The sequence below is a fragment of the Echiichthys vipera genome, assembly GCF_963691815.1.
Source record: "Echiichthys vipera genome assembly, chromosome: 9".
NCBI lineage: Eukaryota > Metazoa > Chordata > Actinopteri > Perciformes > Trachinidae > Echiichthys > Echiichthys vipera.
The window spans coordinates 19,772,496-19,798,269 of record NC_139834.1 but is presented as its reverse complement, the minus strand read 5'-3'; the positions used below and the strand labels follow the sequence as shown (position 1 = coordinate 19,798,269).

Sequence of the window (25,774 nt, the reverse complement as noted above, 5' to 3'; positions counted from 1 at the left end):
TAACTATAAATATGATAACATGATGGAAAAATTATGAAACTTTTGCAAACACGTTCAAAATGCTTACGTAACAATAAAGGTCCTCTGATTACTTGCTTGTTCTGGAGCTTTTGACCTGATCAAACCTGATTAAATGACAGCTGAGCAATAAGACATGTGTACAAAGGCCCTGGAACAAGCAAGTTAGTGGACCTGGGGCCCCCAAGGACTGAGGATTTCAGATTTGATCAAATATGCAGATTTGTCTTTGTATACAAACTGCATTACTTATCAGACTGAACAAAAAAGATCATTCTCTTCTGTAGATAATTAGAGGATCAAAGAAGCCACGATTTTATCCTTTTTAGGACTTTGATGAATACTTTCTCCCCCAAATGCTCAGCATGAGGAATTTTCTGTTAGAATCAGTTTCTCATCTCTGAGCTTTAATGAAGTTGAACTTAAAAGGTCTTCAAACAAGCGGTTAGGACTGCTGTACGGCTGTGGTGTCACAACTCTACCATACTATATATACTGTATATTTACATATTATACATGTGGTGTGTAGAAAGTGATGCTACAGTGCGGTTACAGTCATTCTGCAAGAGAGCACAGATATGGAAGACCAGGAAATACCGACCAGTCAGAGCAGACTGGGCCTTTTCAGGAAGGAGCATAAAAAAAACAGGCGCTAAAACAGAGTGTTTCAGAAAGAGGGTGAATACAGGTATATTTAGACGGACAGACTGAGAAATGTAATGTGTTGTTTAACATGTTCTAGCAGAAACCCAAAATACAACCACAAGCCCTTTAATTATGGAGAAAAGAAGGAAAAGCAACATTTCACTGTTTAAAATATCTTTAATGGTTCAGTTGGTATAGCATTTGGAAGCATTAAGTCAAGACATGGTCAGCAGCCATACAAAACAAAACCAACTAATCAATGTCGATTGAGAGGGAAATAAAATACAAAAGCAACACAAAAAAAAAAAGAACAACTGGGCAACGTAAGGTCATCACAGTAAAAAGATACATCGATCCTAGTCAAACTCAACAGCATGCTGAGAATCAAAACCGGTAGCAAGTTCAATGATGATCACACATGTACGCACACACGCACGCACGCACGCCGACACACAAACTCAAACAGAGACTCAACTTGAACAAAGGCTGTCAAACAACCCTGATTGGTAAATGTACAGTAAGACGCCTTTTAGAGAGAAAAAATAATGCATAGACAAAGAAAGAATGTTTTAAAAGAACAGTAAACATACAAAGACAGATGTCTGTCATAGGCGGACAGCGTGATAGATAGATCTGTTGGCTGCTTACGTCGCAATGATTGCTGAGGACATTAAAATAGAAGTTATTGCCAACAACAAATAACGGATAACACTTTACCCATACAAAAAACGTTTTTTTTTTTTGTTCCGGAAACATTTTAAAAGAGCTTGTAGCTTCTACAAACGGCAAGAATGTACAAACAATGGTCAATGTGCCAAGGCTTCAAAGACCCTCGGCTCCACTTGAGTGAACATCATAAACCACAAGGCAGACATGCTTGGCTTCAAAACATTACGTTACAATTATTTTTAAGTTATACAAGTTAACAAACTGTACTTAAAACACATTAAATATTGCGCATGTCGCTAAAAAAACATGCCGGTTGTTAAATATTCCTTTGAGATATTCCAGTCAATTAACACAGAAGATATTTTTTGGAAATCACCGAAGGAATAAAAACATGGTTACAAAGTTTTCTTTTACCCATTGAACCAAACATAGAATCTCTGCCCTAAATATCAAAATGTATTTTTTGCAAATATCCCATTGATGATAGTGCAAGAGATACAGTACAGTCAGACATAGCACACAGCTCTCATGTTTGGCTTCACATGTTTTGTTACAGGTAGTTATAAATTAGAGTTTGTCTGATTTTAGTGTGAAAAAAGAGCCACTTCTGATGACATTAAACTATCTACTGCTTCTCCATCTTTAATGGTGTGTTCGAGGAAGTCAATTCAGTAAACAATAAATTACAACTACTGCTCGTCTCTTATCAATTTTCTCAAATCATTATGTTTTATCTTAGATAAAAAAAAACAACAACTAAAAAAACAATTGGCACAATCAATTCATTATTGTATTTTCCCAACTATCTGTACAATAAAAAAAGGTTTGACATGTCACAATAACCCAAAACCAGTGTTTGTTTGGGGAGAATGTGTACACTTGTGTTTCATATGATTATGTCTGCTAGTGTCTTTAATTCTTATGCCTTCCTCAAGAGAAAAGCATTGTTGCACTCTCAACAGCCTATGGTTCAAAATAAAGCAGCAGAAGAACAAGAGGGGCCTCATTTAAGAAACTATGCGTAGTTTCGTCGAGAAGAAAACGGTGTTCGCACAAAAACGGCCTCACCTTTACGCAGTTCTCCATTTACACATCGATCATGTCGCTGGCCTCGTCATCCTGCCCCGTTAACTCCCATAATAAAACATGAATGATTGATGACAGGCCTATTGTGAGTGTTAATACACACATCAATCAGCATGTCATTCTAATGTTTGTACGCGAACAAAAGGTCAGACTGAAAACCTGCAAAGGGGAATGAGATCTTGAGTCAGTTGGACTTAACGTTTAGTATTTATAAGAGACAATCAAGCGCTGCGTGATCGGAAAGTCAAATGATTGTAAAATAAAAATCTAAAGTTTGACACCAAGAAAACTTGTTGGAGCCACATATTAGATAAGAAAAAGGGTCAGGAGCTCACAGCACTTGATGAGTGTGTCAGGGTTCTACGACTGACTTCCTGCCGCTAGAAGGTGATAAATACACAGGCCAGAATTTGATATAAAGTGAAATTGTTATGATGTGAAGAGTTATTAATACATTAGATTTTATGAGGCTACTTTGCATTCAGCATGCATGTTCCAGTAGACCAGTCTACCGGACTCTCTCAGGAAACATCTCAGTGGCTGTGTGGGAGATGGCGTACCCGTCTTACACGCCTCTTTTCATACACACAAACGTTTATAAATGAGGCCCCTTATGTGACAGAATGCAAAAGCCTTTATAACACAACAGCTAAATCAAAAACAATTTCAGCCCCATTAGGGTAAGCAGAAATAATTAAAAATCTCTCCCCTAACACGATCAATCACCACACTCGCTGCTTGACCAAAACTATATTTCTCTTTGCTTCAACCAGCTGCTGACTGGTCACTTCCTCCAGTGACCACAGCAGATATAACACGTAACACTGCCTAAAGTCTCAACACAGACAAAATAATACAAAACAAAACCAACCCACCCACAGAAAAACAAAACAAAACAACTACATTTGATAATCATCCACACAATCTGTGAGTGTTTTCACTGACTGCCTTGTTGCCGAGGCTTCAACCCACAGTGAAGCACTTGAGTGCATCTCAGGTAATGGTGCGCCAGCTTGTATGAGGAGGAGTTAGGGATGGAAGAGGCTGGGGGGCAGGGGGGAGCGAGGCAGCCACCTCCTGGTGTCTCTTCCCCTCCTCTTCTGTCCTTCCCGGGCGCCCCTCCTCTCCTGAACTCATCAGTGTCGTGTTTTGTGGAGTTTGGGTTGCTGTGGATCACGTGCGGGGTGGGACAGGGGCGGGGAGGGATGCGGTGGGGCGAAATCGGGCCCAGGGTCACTGTCGCCGATCCTCCGTCTCCGACCGTGAGAACGCCATCACCACGTCCTCTGCACCTGAGAATCAACAGCAGAATGTCAGGTTAGTCCTCTCAACGAGTACAAGTGTTATCTAAATGACGGGTGTTTGCGGGCTTTTAAGAAGAATTAAGTGTCATTGTTGATTTGCTATAGAGGCCAAAATCTGATTTATAATGTAAACCTATAATATAGACATCCAGAAACGCAGACTGCGTGAGTTCTTATTGACTAAAGACTTTTAATTTTAACGTCTAAAAGAGATAAATCAAGACATGATGTAGAAGTAAATGGCAAAACGTGACTTTTACTCAGTATTATTCAGTAATTGTGCCTGGTGAGTTTTATTGGTTTGATATTTACTTTAATGACTAACACGTAATGTCTCATCTCTACTTGTGGTGTGACCTGTAATTGGCAGTTTCTGTCTTGGGCGTTTTTTAAACATGTGGGTTGCATTTAAACTCAAGCCTTGCCATTTCCACACATTATTACTGTGATTTATCTACTCTCATTAGTCATATATCACGTGGAGCATAGGGCATTGGTGTGCACATGAAGCCCATCAACAATTATTCTATGAATTGTTCAGCACTAATTAATAGTACACCACATCACTGGTCCCGGTAAGTCTTCAACATGTTTTGAACTATTCACTTGTGATAAGACCAACCAGAACAGGTTTTAGTGCCAAGTAAGAAGTGAGCTTAGTTTTGTACAGATCATTGGATCATGTCAGTAGTGACTATAAAGCTAAGAGGGAATACACTAGCATGAAAATCCTTTGGGTGCGAGCAGGTCATTTTCTTCCATTGCCATGTTCATCTGTTTCAGAAAGCCAACACCGTGCCATCGTAGCACTCTGATGGGAGATACTGTAGTACACTGAGTGCAGCAGCATCCTGCTCTACCATGATAATACTGATGATACCATGATTTGAGTCTTCAATGCCATACAATCTTCTCTGCTGTTGCAGCCCAGGCTGTAAGGCACAAGACTGTCTGAGTCAACAATGCCAGATTCTAGCTGATGAGATTAACCTCACTAAGCTGTGGAAAAAGAATCAATGGCCCCACAGAAAAGAGACTGAAATGATCTACAGCACACTGAGGTCTGATTTCTTTCTTCTAATGTTGAGCCTCTTTAATTTTTTACCATGAAATGAGGACAAACTGATAATTACAGTCTTCTAAGGGTTGAGTCAACGAATGGTTCCTCCCAGCCTCATAACAAGACTTTGTTGGCTGGCCTTTGTTTAGTTTCACTCATTAGTCATTAGTTTGGTCCTGCTCACACCTGCTGGGACAGTTTTTCTCTGATAAATGAATAAATATTTTTCTCTAGCTCTAGCAAGATTAAATAAAACACACAATGTTCCATCAGTGCTTCATAGATCCTGCTGTTCATTAATATCGGCCCTAATTTTTCAACAAGGACCTGACACGTTTCAATTCGAACATTTAATTCTGCTGAGAAGAGAGAGAGCTGAAAATATAGGAATGAATAAAAGCCCCCCTCCACTGTCATGCTTGGCAGAACAGTGAGATGCATTTGTTACTTGGTAATGGAAGTAAATTGATTGTGAAACCACAAAGTACATAGAGCAACAACTCAACTCTCCTCAGAGCCTCAATTAAAAACATCTCTTTAAAGACGAGCGGGGCAAATAACAACTACGTTCGACAGCCGACAGTCAGCATGATTATGCATTGGAGTAAAAGCTGCGATCATGTCAATATCATTAACGCTGAAATCCACACCTCTGCAGACTGTTGGGAGGATTTCATACAGCACCTTGTGCATGTCTGCTATTAAAAAAACCCAACAAAAACAACTCTTCGCCACAGCCCTCAAGTGCTTGTTAGATTTAATTATTGTGGAGATATGAAAGTAGGCCAGGGTCTGTGAGCTTCCACATGTATTTGGCACAAAGGGCGGCCCCTCCAAACACAGACTTTTACGTTTCATTTGGCCATCTCTACGGGGAAGATAATTAACAAGTGTCTTTGCTGCATTCAGGTCGTTGTAAGCTTTTTGAGATTGAGACTTTTGAGGTGGAGGATGCATTTTAATATAAACTCCCAAGTTCCTCTTGAAAGCTTGTTGGCCTACAATGAGGTTATGGCAAAAAAAGAAACCAAAAGGAGCACCAGGAGAGGTAAGTAGAGACAGATTAGAAAGAAAAATATTGGCGAAGATATCATGTTCAACTTCAGTTTAATAACATAAATGTCATCTGCTTTGAGACAGCAACATAGGGATAATAGTGCTTGAACAAGAGACAATAATGCGACACAATGGGAAATTCGACCTGAGCTACACGACTGCTGAATAGCACTGCTGTTCAAGATAATGTTTTGGCGCAGGAACTTGCAATAACACCCATTTATCACAATAAATGCCAGTCTGAATTTGAGCTGAAGAAGTTCACCCTTGTCTAACAGGCGGTTCAGGGGAAGGACATGTCAGACTCTGTGCAACTTGAGCTGAATGACCAGCAGAAATGCTCTCAAAATACACTGTGGACGGCTGGGCTATATTCGTTTTACTTTGCCTGGAAGTCATGTGTGAACCTCGCCCCCACGACAAACACACGATACACACACAAACAAGCTAACGCGATGGAGACGTCAGGTCCCTCAAAGCTGTTGCCTAGCGACAGATAAAAACCAGACTGCATCAGTGGATGGCAGGCTGAGCAGAACAGCTTTTAGATAGTTGGGATGCTGCGCTGTTCTCCGGCCCCTCTCTCCACTGTGCACTGATCCCCCTCCTCCCCAGCCTGGAGGGGCGTGAACAGAGCGGCTCCGGACGGTGGATTACAGAAATAACAGTAACAATTGGCATGTCATCCGATTTGTCCTCCATAAATACTTTGAAAGGAAGAAAAGCCCGCCTCTAATGGTCTTGCGAGGATAAAAATAAAATAAAGGCAAGCGTAGAACTATTTCAATATGAATTCAAAGAAACTTGCTTTTCAAATACAAGGAAAACGAAAAGTATTTCTATTCTAATGTTAGTATTTCTATTCTAAACAGAGAAAATTGTCAGAAAGCCATGTCTTAAATTCAACTGTGTACAACGGATCAATTACACGCCTTTTCAGTTGCTCAACCTAAAGAGTAATTGTTTAGTGTGTTTCTAAACAACTACTCTTTAGGTTGAGCAACTGAAAAGGCATGTAATTGATCCGTTGTTTAAGTCACTGTTGGTCAGGGAAAAAACACATTTTGTAAATGTCATATTTTCTGACATTTAAGGACAAAACAATAAATAATTGAATTGAAAAAAAATAATAACGGTGATTAATGAATAAATAATCCTTAATTGCAGGTCTAGCCGCGTCCCAACAAAAACAGCCAGGAAAAAGAAAATCATCTATTCACCTACACCAATTCACAAGCAAACAAAGTCTTCCATCACACTTTTGAGAGAATATTAATCAATATGTAGTTGAGAAAAGGCGCCCTGAAATTCACTAAAAACACACACAACGTTCCACGGAAACCTCTATGGATAAAAAAAAGCAGTGGAATTAACTCAAAGGGGAGCTTGTTTGAAGATAAAGGCACCGTGCTGTGTCCCTCCAGTCTGAATTAGCAGAGAAGCAGCCATATGATGACTCCAGTGTTGCAGCGACAGAAGCACAGAGTTATTAGTCGGAGCAGCGGCATCATTTGAGGTCATGATCTGTGCATGGTCAGCTAAGAGGATAAAGACACAAGATCCCCTCATTGAGAGCAACAGCAGGGGACAAACGACACACAGTAGAGGAGTGTGCGGTGTCCAGCTTTACAAGTTGACATCAACAAACACAGCGGGGGTACTTTTACACGATGCGTTTAAAGGAATGATCTGCTGTTTCAGAGTCACATAACTCTACACTTCTACCAAATTATCTAAGTATAAAGTCCCCATGTCTTTTTAATACAGCTTTCATTTGGTTTTCTTGTTCCATTCATTTCTTTATCTTGTGTAATTATTCTAGGTTTGCATGAGTATTGAACGGACCTCATACTACTGCTTGATTATTATTATTATGCCATTTGGCCAGGCAGCTGTTGACTTTGACTTTGTTTAATGAAGGGTTGAACATAAAGAGAATCTGGGAATTGAATTGTCTTTTGTAATGAACTTCAGGAACATGTTTATCACGATATTACAGTTTATATAAGTGTCTAAAAAAGATGGTATATCAATCCAGTTATGCGTTATAAAGACTTAACAGAAAAGATTAACCTTGTAGATCTAATTAGGTACATAACATATTCAAATAATTGATTTCTTCACTTTACACTGAGGCATTTCAGAGATTTAACCAGATTTTAAAATGAGGTTTATGCAGCAGCAAAGTCATTTTCTTTGCTGCAGCATAAACTTAACTTTTTATACTCCACATCCAGAAAGTAAATGATCTTAGGCAGCAGATTTTTAGAGAGCAGGTCCAGAACTTTTAATCACTTTTGTTAAACTCTTAGTTTTTGTTGCTGATGGAGCAGATATTAGAAAGAAAACACGCTGGAAACAGTTGTTATAATACTTTCCTTTAACATTTGTCTTTATATCCACATACGCATGAACCTATTTGGGATCAAGATGAGAGCATTTAGAAGAATCAAACCTATGTGTTTCAGTGAGTTGAGTCACGTAGGTTTGGCATTTCATAAAACAGAGTGTCTGGCTCTGATTCATGCTGCAGTGACAAACAGGAAAAAGTTAGAATCGATATCGCTCGAGTCGCCAAACAAAGGCGGGTCCTCACTCTTTGTCACATAGCTCTCACTTGAAAAAGTACGTCTGAGGATTGTAACAGAGAAAAAACAGTAACAAGATTGTGTATTGACAGTGCACGGCTGCAGTAAAACAAGAGGCTATATTTCTGTAAGAAGGGAGACAGAGTGAGATTAGAATATCACACTCTGGCTGTGTAATTAGCACTCCAGCTTGCCTCCAGGCCCCCCTATGACACCTGCTTCAATCTACCAATGCAGCACATTGCAGCAACACCAAAGCCCACAGGGAACCTTAGTTTTCCTGGGACAACGGGGGTTGCTATGGCAACCCCATCTTCGTCTATCCTCCTTTGTTGAGGCCCTCAGACATCCTTCTGGGGAGGACTAAACTTTTCTCATCAAATCAGACAAGATAACAAGTCCTGAGATTGCTGGCTTTATGTTTGGCTCTGACTAACTGTACTGTCAAAGGTGACATGATGTCAGTCATAAAAAGCCTTAAATAAGGCAGTTAAAGGGGGAACAACAGCCTGATTGTAGAGACAAAACCTCTGTACTCATTATATTATGCTGTAATAACTCTCTGCACCACGGAGAGACAGCTATTAGTCAGTATTACCCCAAAACGAGCAATTTGGACTGAAACCGAGCTAAAAAAAACCCAAAACAGGGTTCGCTTAATGAGCACACTCAACTGTCAATCACAATAAAAGCATTTAAACGCAGCATGTAAACTCCTGCTCGGACATTCCTCTGCGCCGCAAAGATGTAGCTACATCAAGGTGCTTCAGCAAGAATGCTGAACGAGAAAAAGCCTCCACAGCCCTTGGCAGAGAATTCCTCTTTGGCCTGATTAAAATTGCAAAACAAAATTATGTATTTGCATGTATGGTAATCAGCCAATTAAAACTATATGAAATGCAAATTCTGTGACCCATAGACTTAAAAGAAATACCCCGAGTTGGTTCTATCTTTTTTCACAAAAGGAGGAAGCAGAATAACATTTGACAGCTGAGCAGAGTCTGAAGGAATGATTCAGGGCAACATTTTCATCACATTTAGTGAAGGATGATCTCAGGATGGATTAGACTACAACAACACCAATACGTTGTTTTCTTATTAAGATATAAAGGTATTAACAGGAAACATTCCCTGGATACAGTCTGGGCTTGACTCAGACATAATCAATATCCGAGCGCGTTTCCAACATGGTGACCTCAGTGTCCTATAAGCGTGCCGCCACTCAATCGATCGGCGCATCTTGCATCAGCATGTTTAAACTAGCCTCTGTTTCACACAGCTGGATAGTGTGGCTGAAAAATGTCTTCAGTTGGAGCCATCTGACCTATCGTTGTCACTTCAGTGCTAATATTCTAAACACTTTTCCATTTTAACAGCATTTGAACAAGTGAGGATGTATACTGGGCAATAAAATATTCTATAAATCTTTAAAGAGGCAGTCTATTATTTGACAAACTGAAAGGGATGAGTCATCCACTCACATGTATAATTACTTTCATCAAAACAGCAAGCTGAACAGCAATGGTAGGAAACATTTTTGTTCTCCGTTTTGCTTTCATGTAACTGTCTGTGTTATTTTTTAAGTGCTTGTTTTACTGCTCTAAGGTGACCTTGAGTGATGTGAAAAATAAATAAAATGAATCATTGTAATTATTATTAATGTGCTTTTTTAAAAACTACAAATGAAAAAAAAAATTCTACTTTTCAATCATAAGTCTGTGCAGGAGAGGTTAGCTTTTGAAAACAGCTTTGTTACAGTTCAAACTAGATATTTAAAAAATAATTAATTCAACTCAGAACAAAATGGACGACACACATTATCTGTGAAAGTGAGACATATTTCTTAGGCCAACCTGTATAGAAAAAAAAATAAAATGAATTAACTGAAGCAACTTAACCAGACGGTGTGAGGTCTAAAGGTGAACGGCTGCGAGCAGATACACCAATGATAGAAGACCGGACATAGACAAAGAACCTTTGCCTGGAAATCCACTTGCTAGTCACAGGAAGTAGATGTGATGGTCAGCTGGGACGGACGGTACTACACAGAGTGAACCACTGATGTTCTCAGTTTTATTTAGGATTCTTGGTACCTTGGTGCCATCTAGCGAACCAGCCAGTTTTGAGCGTAACCATTGTAATCAAGGATGTGTCATCAATGAAGGGCGTTTCACAATGCACCACTGAAGAAAACAGTAGCAGCATGTTTTTAATGAGACCACTGCAGGCTCTTTTTCAATTCTCACTTGACTCCTGCATTTTTGGCTTCTTCATCCTGTCAGATTATGACACGACCACGAATGTCGTCACAGTTCACACTTCAGGTCAAGACAAAACTGCCTTTTTTTTGTTCCAGTTGCGAGACAACTTTTCTGGTTCTCAATCAATTTATTTTTAGTCAAAATGCTCTGAATGGTTAAAAATTACGTGGCAAACCATAACTGAACCCATTCCATGTTGGTTGAAACGGGGGTAGGAGAGTACAACCTGGTTTACCTCCTCACTCAGTCCGTTTACGTGCAGTTTAAAAACCCTATTATACTCGGGTTAAGGGCATACCCCGGGTAAAATTGGGATTCTCATACCACGGTTAACAGACCTAGAGAACTACTTCAGTCCAGCTGTATGTTGGTGGAACGCCACCTACTGTACTGGAGGAAGAGTTACTCCGTCATTTTCCCATTCAACCCCTGCTCATGTACATAGGGGGAACTTCAATAATCCGATTATTCTCTTAACCGGGGTAAGGCCATTTTCGGTTTACTGGTGTGCATGTAAACGCACTGACTCATGCCCAGTACTAACCTGGAAACCAGAACAATCTGACAAACTCATGTTCCATTTGTTCTGGCCCCTCTCCCATTCAGACAGATTTGCAGTCATCCTGGCCCTGTGGGGACCAATCACACCCGTTAATCTCATGTGGGGCATGGGCAGTTTTTTAGGCTCACGAAACACCGATCACACTGTCAAACTAGACAGTGCTGATCAAATATGATGCAATATTCTGTTACTGTTTTGCCTATTTCTTGCATAAAATGTTTTCAGAAATGCATTTCAGTGTACTACTAAAACTTTAATAATTATATAAAATTTGACTTATTTCGCACGGCAAGAGGCACAATGAATGCGCAAGTTGCTAGGCCATAAAATGTTTACTTTTATCCCCCCTATTACTAAGTCCAAATGAGATCAAAGACTGGACTTCCCTCTTAACACCACCTCAAAGGAACCAGAATGTGCTGATACCTACAGACTGCGGTCCTTCAGCGTTGAATATTTAAAAGTGATTAACTCTCAGCCATCTCCACGATGCCTAATCACAGTACAAATAATTTATAAGCACACTGAGGAGGTGGCAGGCTGCCAAATAACACTAAATTTGGCTGTTTTTGTGATGTTTAATGCATACTCAGAGAACCTTTCACCAGTCCATAATTAATAAGGGTCTTCTTAACAGTGATGACGGCACAGACATGGAGTCCTGTAGCTACTAAAGGGCATGAAGACAGAGACCAAAGGTATGTAGCATAAACTGACAGCTACTGTGAAGGTGTTTAAATGGTTGTTTCAAGTTTCAGAGTGTATGAAATATGTGCCAGATTTCTTTCATATGATAATCTGCTTGTTGTAAACTTGGTTGTCTGTGTTGTTCATTTCTTCTTGGTGATTTTCACAGTAGAAAGTGCGCTTTATTATGTCTACAGGCTGAAGGTCCTCGAGGCAGTGGCCTTGGGTTTGACTCCGAGCTGCGGCCCTTTACTGCGTGTCTCCCCTTTATCTCTCTCATCCCATTTCCTGTCTGTCCTATGTACGAAAGGCTTGGAAAACTTCCAAAAAAATTATCTTTAAAAAAAAAGAAAAGAAAAAGAAGTGCAGAGGACACATATAAGTTAGACTCAGAAAAATGTGAGAAAAAGTGTTTTTTGAACATTAAAGCATGTAAATGAGAATGATAAGTCCCCTTTAAGCAGACAGAAAACAACTTTCATAGATAAGTGACTTAAAATCAATCTTTTTTGGCGCTGCAGTGTTTTAAGACGTGATATCATCCTTCCTATCTGATGCAATGCTTAATGCTCTGCTGCTTGATGAAGAAACACACTGCAATATTGTTATCTACATTGGCGATGATGCAATGATCCACATTAAAATTCTAATGATGCATCCCATATTGCAGAAGAAGGCTGAATTTAACAAAAGGTGACAATGCAGTTTTAATACCCTGCAGGTTAAAACAAAGATAATTAAAAATACCAGATAAGGACAAAAAGACAAAGGCACCGCGCCTTTTACTTTCTAATCCTTCAACAAAGAATATCTATCTCATAATTATGAATTCAAACAACGCTGATGGCCAAAGAGACATAACTCTTTTTTTTTTTTTAATTTTTAAAGCTCCCCTAAGGTACCAATATCAGTACCAATATCAGAAGCCACAAAGCAAGGCCTGGGCTCCAGAAGGTTCACCACAAGAGCACAGCAGGGCTCCTATCTGACAGACGTGTTTGGACTGAGCCTGGAAAGCAGCTGATAAGTCTACTTACAGAAATTATAAAAAACACCTGCAACTATTTGCCGCTGCTTTCTCAGGCAAATGCAGTACCCATCCACACTATTTTGTTTTATCTAGCACCATCTTGTGGTTTGGAAATGTAAAAACTGAGGAGGAGATAAAGAAAGTTCAACAGTGACCTCTAGTGCCCTGAAAAAGCACAGCCATCATCTGTAAACTCAAATCACTCAGAAAACCTCTTCCTCCTCTTGGTCTAGTAACCATTATGAACAGTGATTGGCTTTTTCATATAAAAACGTCAATATTTGAACTATGTACAGGCCACCTGTGAGAAGCAGCGGTGATGCACTCATGCTGAGGGTGAGTCACTTGGTTCCAGTCAGCCACACTGTTGTCTGCTGTGTGAGTAATATCACGGTGCTGGTGGGACGCTCAGTCAGCTTCAGTGCACACTCAGGGAAACTGTTATGGACTCAAGAGGGCTGATGCGTATGGAGGGATTTCCCCTTGTTTTCTTTCAGGGTAAAGTAGCCCTTCTGTGATGCGTGAAGGTGGTGTTTGTGCCGTGAAATAAATGGGTTTCATAAACACCTTCTATCCTTAACCTTTCCTCTATACACAGTATACTGTATAGCACCTTTTATACAAAAAGGCAGCCCAGAGTGTTTCGAATAGCAAAATTGAAACATCACAAAAATTCCCAAGATTAACATTTACAACAAAAGAACAATATATGATTAAAAAAACAATAAATAAATGTCAAAAGAATAAAGTAAAATAAACACCAGGAATGAAAGGATTTAAAGAAAACAACTATTAAAACTTAAAAACTAAGGCTCTGAATTAAAAGCAGATTTAAAAAACAAGGTCATTAATTTGAAACAAATACTGAGAGCGTGCCATTTTAATATCCAGAGGTAGTGAGAATAACTTCAAAACATCTTAATATTAAAACAAAAACTATATGAACTTCAACTATTGTCCTGCATATCAAAGGTTGACTAAACTACACTTAACACTGGAACAAAATTCAGAAAACATTTTTAATTAAAAACAAATAGAAAACTGGCTGGATGACTACACCTTAAATATACAGTGTGTGTGTGTGTGTGTGTGTGTGTGTGTGTGTGTGTGTGTGTGTGTGTGTGTCACAGTCTTACCCTGGTCTATGTTGTGCTGTGGTAGCTGGCTCATCTGACTGTGGACCACACCTGCATAATTCCGGAGAAAAGCCTCTTCACTGGGCGTGAGCTGAAGAAGAGTAAACAAAGGGACATTTCAAACAAGAACAAACTCAATTTGATCTTAAGGGAGAACATGTGTGTTTTGCTCATGCCGATAGCTTAAATCTAACTTAAAACACAATATTTCTCATTGCCTGTGACATTTTTGGATCCAAATCATGAATAACTTATTAGAAATAAGTGATTTTTTGATCTTCCATAGTGTTTTGGTAAATACATAAATCATTTTCTGTATACCTGAGATGCTCTTTGTAATGACTCGAAATCATATCATATTATACATTCACTAAACAAAGATTATGAAAATAAAATGCAGTTCTCTGTCAACCATGATTTTTTGTTTTCACAGAGCACAGACGCTTGGCAGTCACAAGACATGGACCCAGTCCTGTAGGAAAGAATAGGCCTAAGAATAGAAGATATCTCACAATTTTAGAGCCGTTATTGTAAAACTGACACGTTTTTCACTGTGAACCAACGTAGCTATTACACAGTTTGATGTGAGACTTGAAGTTACACATGATCAGGCAAGTCAGGCAATGATGCGTCATTTCAGGGTTTTCATTTCAGCCGTTCAGTTAATATTATGCGAGTTGCCCAAATCACCAAATTAAACTCTTATCCTTGTCTGGTTTATGTGCTGCCTGCATGGGGGAACCAGATTGTGTACTAAGTCCTTCTGCTATTCAAAATTACCAACCGAGTGATTCATGTACAGAGGGATGTCTCTCTGGCTTTTGGTTTCTTCTCAACACTGGTTTAACAATAAAAGCCATGAATATAAAAGCATTTTCCACCTTTAAATGTGCTTGTGTGTTATCTTTAGAAAATAATTTAAAGAAATACATTTTTTTTATACTTGCTTCTGTGGGCTTGTAATTACTTAGAATTATGAGCTTTTAGATTAGTCATGTTTTTTGTTCTCCAGAGACTGGCTTTGGCAATATTGTCTTTTGTCCCACTCATACCAACGAAGCATTTAGAGTTGAAAATGACAGCAAATTAGTTAATCTCTGCTAAATTCCTCCACAGTCCTTTAGACAGGAATTCACTGCCTGAGTTGAAGAGAAAACACATCTCTGGAGCTGCTATCTGCTCTGCCTGATGCAGACATACAAAGTCGTTTTTTTGGTGCAGGATCATGGTTTGTGGAAGTCACTTACATTTGATCCCATTTTCTTTAGCATGAGCAGGACCCGCACTTTCTGTTGGATGTACATGTCTTCAGGAGACTTCCCCGGGGCCTCCTCGCGGTTCATCCCCCCTGCTCCTGTGGCTCTGGACACACAAACAAATTCACGTTACACAAGACCTGTGAAAAATCACAGCTACGCAAACACTGTTAACACAGAAGTTAAAAATACTTATAAACAGATTGTTTCTGCCACCTTATCTGACAGGCAATAATCAGACACACACTCCCCCCTGCAGGCTTGACAAGTGATACTGCGTGTATTCTTCTGTATGACTAAGGTATTATATGAGTTCTGTACCGAATAACCAGTGGATAAGTCATATACCGGTAGTCATTTTCAGTATTCTTTATATACAGAGATAAAGATCAATCTTATAACAACATACGACTGATTGCATTTCAATTATCAAATGTTTTCTAACCTGATTTATAGCACAAGGCTGGAACTAGATGTCTTACTATGAGGGTATATAATACAGACTGTAGTCTGTGTGATGAACACTTAATTCATGGAATCCAAACAGTGGTGATATAATATAATAGTCAGAGGCCTCGTCTCAGTGCAGTCATAGTACTGGTTTGGCAGTTCACAGCGTGAATGGCTGTCATTAATATTGCATGTCAGTTTTCACACAGATCTCGCCTCTGCCTGCTCCTTCCATCTCATATTCTCTGTCTAACTAATGACCTATTTTCTCTGTCAGTCTGCAGAGATGCAAAATATAGGCAAAGGGGGAGGGAAAAGAAGGCGATAAAAGGAGCTGCCAAAGCTAATGCGGATGACAGAAAAGGGATAGGTTCCGCTGTGATAGCGCACACACATCAAGGTCGTCTGTTGTCGCATTGGATCTCTGTTATAATGCACCAACAAGATGAGGCATACAGCACAGCTTGATATTAAGCCTAAATCTGCAAATTGAAATAGCTAAAAGAAGAAATTATTCACAGAAAATAGAAATAATAAATCTTTAAAATGGATAAATCAGTACTTAAAAAAAATATGATTTAACAGAGAGAATATCAGTATGCAAGTCAGGATTTGTTCTCCCCTAAGAATCTTTCATAAAAAGCCTATGGGAGCAGCAGCGACTATGATAGTTCTGGCAATTTATCTTGGCCTCTTATCTATACAAAGGACCACTAATGCATGTTGACAGGCTGTTTGATGTGGGGTTATATTTAATTGAGGAGCTGGCTCGCCGTCCCCACTTCCCAGAGCCTGGAGGGGGGAGAAGGATGAATGGAGCACCGTTGGCCATTGGCTGGCGTTTGGGTTCCACTGTGAGCGTGTGGATTCATCCAGATCAGAGCAGCTGGAGTCCATGCTTCTGGCTTTAGTCCTTATAATTATAGCAACCTTTGGTGGATGTTGACTGCAAGCAAATAACACTTGACTTTGTCATCTTGTCTGTTTTCAGCCACACAAAGTGCTCACAGGACAGTTGAATGAGTGGAAGATGAATTCATAGGTTATTCAAAACCTGAGTGTCAGGCATAGTTCAATTGAAAGCCACTAAAGTCTCAAAGCAAGACAAACACGAAAAGATGGAGAGATCATGCCAGTGCCAGTTGCTCAGTACACCTTCAGGGAGGTTGTTGGTGGTGAGGGTGGAAGTGCCTTCATAACAGCAGCAGTGACACATTTGATCATATCTTCAAGCTCCTCGCGACAGACAAATGGAAGAGCTAAGAACCCAGGCAGATCTACCAGCGAGACAGAGCGAAGCCTGATATGAACTCAGGAGCAGCAGTCGGCATGCATCAGAAGCTCACTGGGAAAAAAATGGTCACCCCGTGCAAGGGCGCAGATTTGTTTCAACAATGGTGGGTGGTCAGAGATTAAGCTGGGGTCTTTTGGTCCTGTCGCAAAATAATTATCATGTCAGTTATGTGAACCAATGAATTTCCTGCATTCGGGTGGGTATTTATGCACCGGTTTACGACACAAATGCTTTTATTTATGGAAAGGAAAAAACAGGTGTCAATATAAAATATACAAATATGTTATATATTATCAAGTTATTCTCAAAGATTATCTAATATCAGTCGTCCTAATAGTTTTTACACCTTAGTTGACAGACTAAAATTCTGCCTTTTAGTTATTCCTCTTGCCCTAATTTGCGGCTGTATTTGTAGCTTTTGGCGTGTTTATTTAATCCATTGAAGTATAGCTTCGCCATTCTTCTTCTTTTCATTTTATGGCAGTTTGCAACTGTTGCTTCTGCAGTTGCTTACTGCCCCAGAGGTATGGTTGCATCTGAGATCTAGCCGTTCTTCAAAATAAAAGATCTCTGCTACTTTTATGTTTTTACTGGGGGGAACCACATGCACGCGCTCTTAATATTGAGGGGGATGAGTCCCCCCTGTGTCTGTACCGATGACTGTGTGTGGGTGGCTAAAGAGTAAAGAGTGACTGAAGAGAACAGGATTACTCTGACTGCCATAAGGTGTTGTCTTGTCTTAAAATTTCCAAAAGATAAGGATGATGCAGCAAACAGCCATTAATATTCAGGCATATTTTAAGACTTGACATCTTAACCATTTTCACGTCTGCTGCTGCACAAAAGACAGATATATTCCACATTCATCATCTGTATTAATAGGCCTACTGCTTTCATGACTGAGGCATTTCTGATCCTCTGATGTTTGCTTTTGAAGTGTGAAAACTGGCCATATTTAGTACCATCTCTGCCCAGGCTGCTGACTGTTTTGAGGATTGCAATTTGTATTTTTACCAGCCTGAAAAAAACATTTGATCTTATCCCGCTTTCACAGCGATATCTGCTATAAGAAGAACAAAAGTAGTGTGCCAAACACCATAGGGAGAATCTCTGTAGGAGGTACAATGTGGAAATGTAAGTGAAGGTGATAAGTGGGGTTCTTCTACTGTCGTGACATGTTTGTGAGTCACTTTAAAAAGAAGAAAGAGAAACAAGTCAGATTGCATTCTTTTGTGGATTTCACCTTTTCTTTTTCAGGCTGGAAGGGGCAGAAAGACTAATTTGCAGATTACTATTTTGGGCAGCAGAGTAGCTAACTGGAATCATTACAGTTCTGGTACTCAGCGAACTGGACGACAAAATGTATACAACAGTGATTAACATTGTGCATATGATTATGTAACGGGTAGTTCCATTCGTGCAATCCTGCTGAACAAACTCGCTTTCCAACCATGTTTATAATTCCAACAATGTGCCAGATGGTACTTGGCAGCCCGACATACAATGCCTCAGTGCCACAGACTTAAACTCTAAATAATGGCTTCCTGCGTATCACTGCTGGATTACAACATTTTAAACACAGTGGGCCAAGATTAAGTCCAGTTCAACATGAATCTAAAGTGAAATATTACATGCTGTATGTCCTCAAGGGCAGGTGTATTATCAGACGCCTGTATCTTGAAATATCTGACAATTCGAAGCAACTTACTATTTTCAAAATTAATTATTTATTTAATTGCTTAATTTTTCTATAACGATATGAAAAATGTATTTCCCAGAGCCTACGGTGAGGCTTTGAATGCTTATGAATGACCCACAAATGAATAATAACATTAAATGATGAAACAGTGAAACGTACTGAATTATCACATACGAGAAGCTGGAAGAAACCAGTAGATAGTTTGGATTCTTCCAAGATAAAATTACTTAATAGGACTAATTATGCATTCATTCCACTGCCAGCTAATCAATTAATCGACTAACCGTTTCAGCAGCAGACAAACTGCTAATGAGTTGGAAAAATTAGCTGTCTAAACATCAAACTTTCTATTAAGCAGAATTCAGGATTCAATGCAAAAGACTGACATGACTTTTCTGTAACATATCTTTAAGCTGCGTTTCTGATTAAACACTTCTGGGAAGATAAATTATTTTATTCATGGACAATTACATGTTTGCTTGTTTTGTAAAACAACCAAGTCCATCTAGACCCTCTTTGAAAGTTTAAACCAAAGCTGCTTTTGGTTTGACGATCTGCATGATCCGACACGTCCACAGAATCTTTTTTTAATAAGACTGCTTACAAGAAAGAAAAATAAATCTTATAAAAATATTGATTTGATCAGGATGCAATGACAAAGAGGAAAATTACAAGTGACACAACCCTGCTATAACCCTATAAATAGTGTTCTGCAAAGAAACCTTCCTATGTTCAGCCTGCTCAGGTCATTCTAGCATTATTCTGATGTACACGCTCTTCTGTGTAACATGTCCCAAACAATTTCAAGGACCACAATAAGGATCCCGCCAGAGTCCTTTGTGTGCGCCTGATGTAAGGTTCTTGAGGTGGGCTAGCTCAACACTAATCCCTTAAGGGATGCTCAGCCAGCCTCAGACGCATGCGGCTAATATTCCAGGCGTAATCAAAGGCTTTCTTTAATGCTGATCTGGGCCTAATCCCCCTCCCTCTCTGCCTGTGTTGGGCTCTTGTCGCTGATGTGATGGTTGGTTGAGCTGAGACGCCGAAGCAACTCATCTTAACCACAGCATCGCCAATACTGAAATGAGATATCTAAAAGAAAAAAAACAATAAAACAACGCGAGGGCCAGCTTCAGATCTCCAATCTGCACACTGGTAGTGATGGGACACATGATTCACATTGAAATATGTTGTTGATGCTGAGGCTTAGGTGCATCTTTAGTGCACCCATGTTAACAGTTCTGCTTTCTAGCACTTCTGCCTTGTGTCAGTTTATAGCACACATTTGAATGATGGCATTCAAGTGTATAATATGCACTTTGATAAATGCAGTTACGTATAAAAAATCCCAGTGTATTTAAGTCTTAAAATACATTGATTTCTGATTTCTGAAAAATAATATATCACAGATGGCTGTCTTGCAACTGTATATGGAGAAGAGTCTGTATTATAATACTATAGTCAACATGAGCAATGTGTTGACATACTTTAGTACCACCTGATCCCCTGCCCTCTGAGCACATGGCAGGAGGAAGGCTACCTATTATTGCTGAAGTAGGTTGAAATGTGGTTGGAGTCAATATATTTGTACTTTTTTTAAAAGAGACATTTCTCTTTTGGGAGATTGATGAATACAATATAACCATCAAAGTGTGCCCTGTTTCAAAGCATCCAAAGTCTAAAATCGTACTGTGATTTAGAATAGAGATGAGTCATTGTTAATAATTGATTTTACTTCTTAACTTTGAATATTTTATGGTATCTTTCTCTATGACACTAAACTGAATAAATTGACATGGACAAATCAAGTGTTAACTTTAGCGTTTACTAAAAGTATTGTAAAATGTCATGCAGCTACTGCACATGACTGCAAATTACACAATCCGTAATGCTGGATAAAAAAAGTGAGCAGCCACTTCTTTCCAGGTTTCTTATGTACAGTGTCCATTAGTGTCTCTCGGAAACAAAAACATGGAGAAAACTTCTCCATTTCAGACCATTCCAACACTGTGACTGGGCCACACTGTGCAGTGGGGATCTGCTGCCAGTGATTACAGTATGCAATGTGATAGGCCCTCACATTTGCTGAGGGTCATAAAGGGCAGAGGCTGCCAAAGTGCGCCCAGCCCAGTCACACAGTCCACTTGTCAAGCTTGTTTTTGGCTCTAGAATCAGCTGTGCACATGATGCACAATGTTGGATTGATTATGAAGTCAAATTCCTCCAACAAGCACACAAACAAACCTCTACATTGACTTACAAACTGGGTTTAGTTTCTTCACAAATGCAGCTAAAAGCTTGAAAAAAACCTGAAAGGTCCTGAGACACATCGGACAGCAGAAAACTGAGAAGGGAAATCATGAGCTGCTCCGACATCCCAAGCAAATGTGTGAGAAACTTCAGTAGGCTAGAAGGCTGGTGTGACTGCCAGCTGAGCTGCCAACAACCTGGCCTGGTTCTGCAGAGCAGCTGTGTCACTGCAGGTGCACACACTCACGTACACATGCACTCTTCTACTGATGGGTGTGCATGTCAAGGGGGAAAAAAACAAAAAAAACACTAGAGGTCATACAGAAATTAGGACACAACATGAATATTCTCATTCAACTAGGGCTGGGTACCGCTACCAATTTCCCAAATTGGACCCAATTTGATTAGATTTACCATTTGATATGGATTTTTAGAGATATTGGATAACTGTATTCAGCCGGTTTATGCATACTGTATCTGTCCTTATTAAATTAGCCATAAATAAATAAATATTACATTTAAAATACCAAATTTGCTTTAATATGAAAGGGATTCTCAGGAAACAATTGTGGTTAATTGTACAAAAATGTTTACATTAAGAGTTGATTGCAAGGCAGTTACACTGATGTACTTTTTATTTAAGATGAACTATAAATGATATAAAGATACTAAATTAACATTGACGCAAAACAGAAAAGCAGTAAATTCTCACATTTTAGAAGCTGGAACCGTTAAATGGCATTTTTCCTTGATAAATCATTTCTGAAGAATGGTTTACAGTTTATTTCTGTGAATCACTGAAATGTTTCAGCACAAGAAACAAAAGTCCATATGATTTTGATAGTGATATTATTCCTACTGCTCAGGTTCTACCCAACCAAACCTGCAGGACACATAATCAACACTTTGACCAGCTGTACACCCAGCAGACTGGGCAGTCTGGGATCCTGAAACAGCGCGAGTCAGACGGACAGACATTGCAGACCAGAAAGGCCGCGGCTTGGACTTGCTATATGTCTGCATGCTGCCTTTGTGTGACGCCTTCTCCTCACATATACAGTGCCTACAACAATAGCTACAGTATTTGCAGACAATGGTGATGAACTGGATTGTGAAAACATGATTGATAAGTAGGTCATGTCTTGTTGTCACCACGTGAGGCATGAACTCAAACAATCTTACTCAACTGTACAGGCTTAGTTCATAGCTGGGTTTCTGGGTGTGCTTAACTGTCCTTTGATTATTTTTGTTTCACATTAAGTTGATAATAGGACCTACAGCGAGAGGTACAGTTGGCACGACATGTATACCTTGTGTCACTGGGGAAACTTCCTGGTATTTAGCTTCTATTAGGCTACAAATAATAATTTGTACATAAAATGCTACTACAGTTCAATGAAGAACACTTTTGATTTTTCCCCTGGCAAAAACATTTTACAAGATTCAGGCAACCTGATCTTGCAGATGTTTCCACAATACCAAATGTGATACCACCAAGTGTTTTCACAGACCATACTATAAAACATAATTAAAATCTAGTCTATGATCTCAGAACATCTTAGCTCAGTCCTCAGGGTCCCTCAAAGGAATTGAAACAGAAGCTGCTGCCTTAAGCTGGTCCCTTGGGGGTGCGGCTGCAAGATTTCAAAAGCGCCAGCGCCAAGGCAGGGAATACAATTCTGAAAGTTATCGTGTGCAGGGGAAAAAACAATGCACTGCAAACGTGCAGGATATCATGCACAACAGAAAAAATGGCTATGCTTTGAGTTTGATTCTTTAAAAGAGTCAAAAAGAATTGACAGTCATCTGGAGGCCTCTGTCATTTGGACTGGACGCGTAAGCCGCAAATGGATCCAAGCAGCTCTGGTATCATCGTGCCATGCCACAACAGGCCACTACGAGAGCTGAGTTAATGCAGACAAGTGTGTGTGCCAAACACAGAGCTAGAGGTTGTGAGATGAACCGACCCCGCCTCTGCTCGCAGGCAGCTGATGAGATCCCCTCTGGGCTCAAGCAGCCACTGAAGAGCACCTGCCCTGACTTTGACGAGGCGAGGGATGCAAGGCAAGGTGTCCTAATCTCTCTCTAAAACCCATCCAGTTAGGGGAATGTGCAAACTAAGGCAGGCGTCACATACTATGGTCCATGACCAACTCTATGCTAGTAGCCAGGAGGATTCGAAATGCTCGCCTGTGGCCAAGCCCTGATACCCACTGGCTGCAGCACTCATCAATGCCCCCACTGCTGGCAGGGGGCCAGCTTCATCACTCAAAGAGATGTCAGCTATCTGACATGTGCAGGGGCGGGGGGGCAGACACTGTAAAAGGCAGCATGGCACAATGCATACATGAGTGGATGGCATGATCCAAAAATAGAAAACCAATGTGAAAGAACCAGAGTTATGTGAGAAGAAAACCAAACTGAGACAAAGTGACCACATTGTACAGTAGCTTGTGTGGCTGGAGCAGCATTTTAAATGTCCTCTCAGCCTGAGCATTACCTTGGCTGACAGGTTTTTGGTGAGTCGGCCAAAATGGTTTGTAATTTGTATTTAACTCTACATGTAGGCACCCATCATGTACATGTAGCCTGCTAAACCTAATGTTGCTCTTTTAGATACATTAAGCACATTGTTTTTATTTTATGTGAATGTCATTTTATATCTAAATGTCATTTTATGTGTCTCTTTCCATTGCTTTTAACGGTTTATGTAGAGCACTTTGAATCACCGTGTTGTTGAAAGGAGCTATACAAATACACTTTCCTTGTCTTACAATATTAACATTTTAACTGTTGGCACAAGTAAACCAAACTGGGGGTCTGCATAACGGCACGTTAGCTGAGGTTTTAGAGGGTTTTTTTTGGTAGTTTTCTTCAAAGTCAAACTCCGTTTAAAAAACAACACAGCAAACAAAAAAATACCTGAACGCAAAACTATAACCAAAACCGTTGTTTCTCCCTCAGAGATGGATACACATCAGGACTGTGAACAGACCTTGTTATCATGTTGCGGGACTGTTCCAACTGTAGCAGCGCTCCCTCTTGTTAGCAAAGCAGCGAGCCTTCAGCGCGTTTTCGACATTAATCTTTGTCAATATCCATCGAGGTCAAAATTAAATATGGACGGCACTCTGAATGACTTGACAAGTTGCGTCCATTTTACCCTGACAATCATTTCATTTAATCCCCACCAAACCCGCGCTACCTTTTGGCAAAACAGCCAATGCTAACCAGCCGAGCTAGCTCGCTAGCATGAGCGAGACAAAAGCCTGAATGAAGTTCCTGCGGGTGCAAACACCATCCAGGTACCGCTGCTCTGACACAAGTGTGTTAGCGCCGGGAATCAAACACTGCACCGTTTAGAAAAAAACCCTGACAATGTGCGCCTCGAAAAGAAAGACGAGACATATTAGCTTACCCCTCCTGGTCCAGCTTTTCTTTCTTCTATGCTCAGTTTGAATGGTGTGTTGTTGTAGGAGGGCGTCCTGTTCCGGGGTCACATCCCTCCAGTCGGCAGAGCTTCGGCGAACTGACTCAACGCAGCGAGGGTCCTGCTGGATGTTCAGTTCCGCCACTGGCCACCAGGGCAGCCACCGGCTCACACTGCACATGGTCCCTATGGTTTATTGCTTAGTGTTCACTGTTGTATCCTCTAAACCAGATTTCCTCCACAGGGGTCCTCAGGGTTACTGCAGGGGGTCTGCCAAATTGTTTGACAATCTTCCCAACGTTTTCCCCCTACAAAATATGTCTGAAAATATACATTAACTTCAATGCAACTTATTATTAGCAAAGATACATTTTTGAAAAAATAAATAAATAAATCAACACAACCTTGATGATAGGCTTATAGGCAAGGTAGACATTAAGGTAGCCATGCACAGATACAACTGAGCTGAATGATTCAATGTGCCTTCATAATGTATGGTTAACATTAACATGTGATGTATACATATATGAATATGTTAATGATGATCATTGTAGTATCTTAGTATTGTATGGACCATATAAAGCTGTGTGTATAGCCTTTAGGCCATTCTAGCTGTAAGGACCAATTTAATATGCAACTCAATTAAATACAATATTTGAAATATTTGTAGGAGGGTGTCCCTGCTTTGTCTCTCTTTCATCTAAGGGGCCCTAGGCCTAAAAACCGACCCCTGCACTAAACACCAGTGGTGAAAGAAGTACTCAGGTCTTTTACTAGTAGCAAAGCCTGCATTTACAACTGTACTAAAACACATAAGTAGGCTATCAGCATCATGCAACCAAAAGTAAAAGTACTCATCATGTAGAATGGCCCTTTTCAGAATAATCTAGTCTATATTACAGTATTGTAATTAGTAATACATTAATGTGTATACATTGCTAATGTTGCAGCTGGTAAAACGTGGGCTAATTTAAAGTACTTTGTTTACTGTTTTATCCATAATAATACATCATGAGTTATCAGTTGATTGAATTTTTGTATCAATAATCTAAATCTGCAAAGTAACTAGTAGCTGAAGTTATTAAATAAATGTATTTAGGTAAGAAGTAGGCTACAAAATTGGCTTCCAAAATGTAGTGCAAGTATAAAGCAGCCTAAAATGGAACTAGCCTACGCAAGTAAAGGGAGAGCACATTAAAACTGTACTTAAGATACAAAAACTTTGCTGATACAAATTATACTTTGTGCATTGAACTGATTCATTTGTTTTTGAACTCTTTATTGATGTCTGGA

General features: G+C 39.8%; 1 protein-coding gene across 1 annotated transcript; it reads right to left on the bottom strand.

Moving 5' to 3' along the window:
* Positions 1–848: 848 nt before the first annotated feature.
* ctnnbip1 (catenin, beta interacting protein 1) lies at positions 849–24,571 on the bottom strand. Its single transcript, XM_083919695.1, has 4 exons — positions 24,470–24,571; positions 15,350–15,464; positions 14,103–14,193; positions 849–3,710 (listed from the first exon to the last, which is right to left on the bottom strand). Exons 2-4 carry the CDS (start codon positions 15,443–15,445, stop codon positions 3,652–3,654), a joined length of 246 nt encoding a protein of 81 aa, XP_083775821.1. The 5' UTR covers positions 15,446–15,464; positions 24,470–24,571; the 3' UTR covers positions 849–3,651.
* Positions 24,572–25,774: the final 1,203 nt, after the last annotated feature.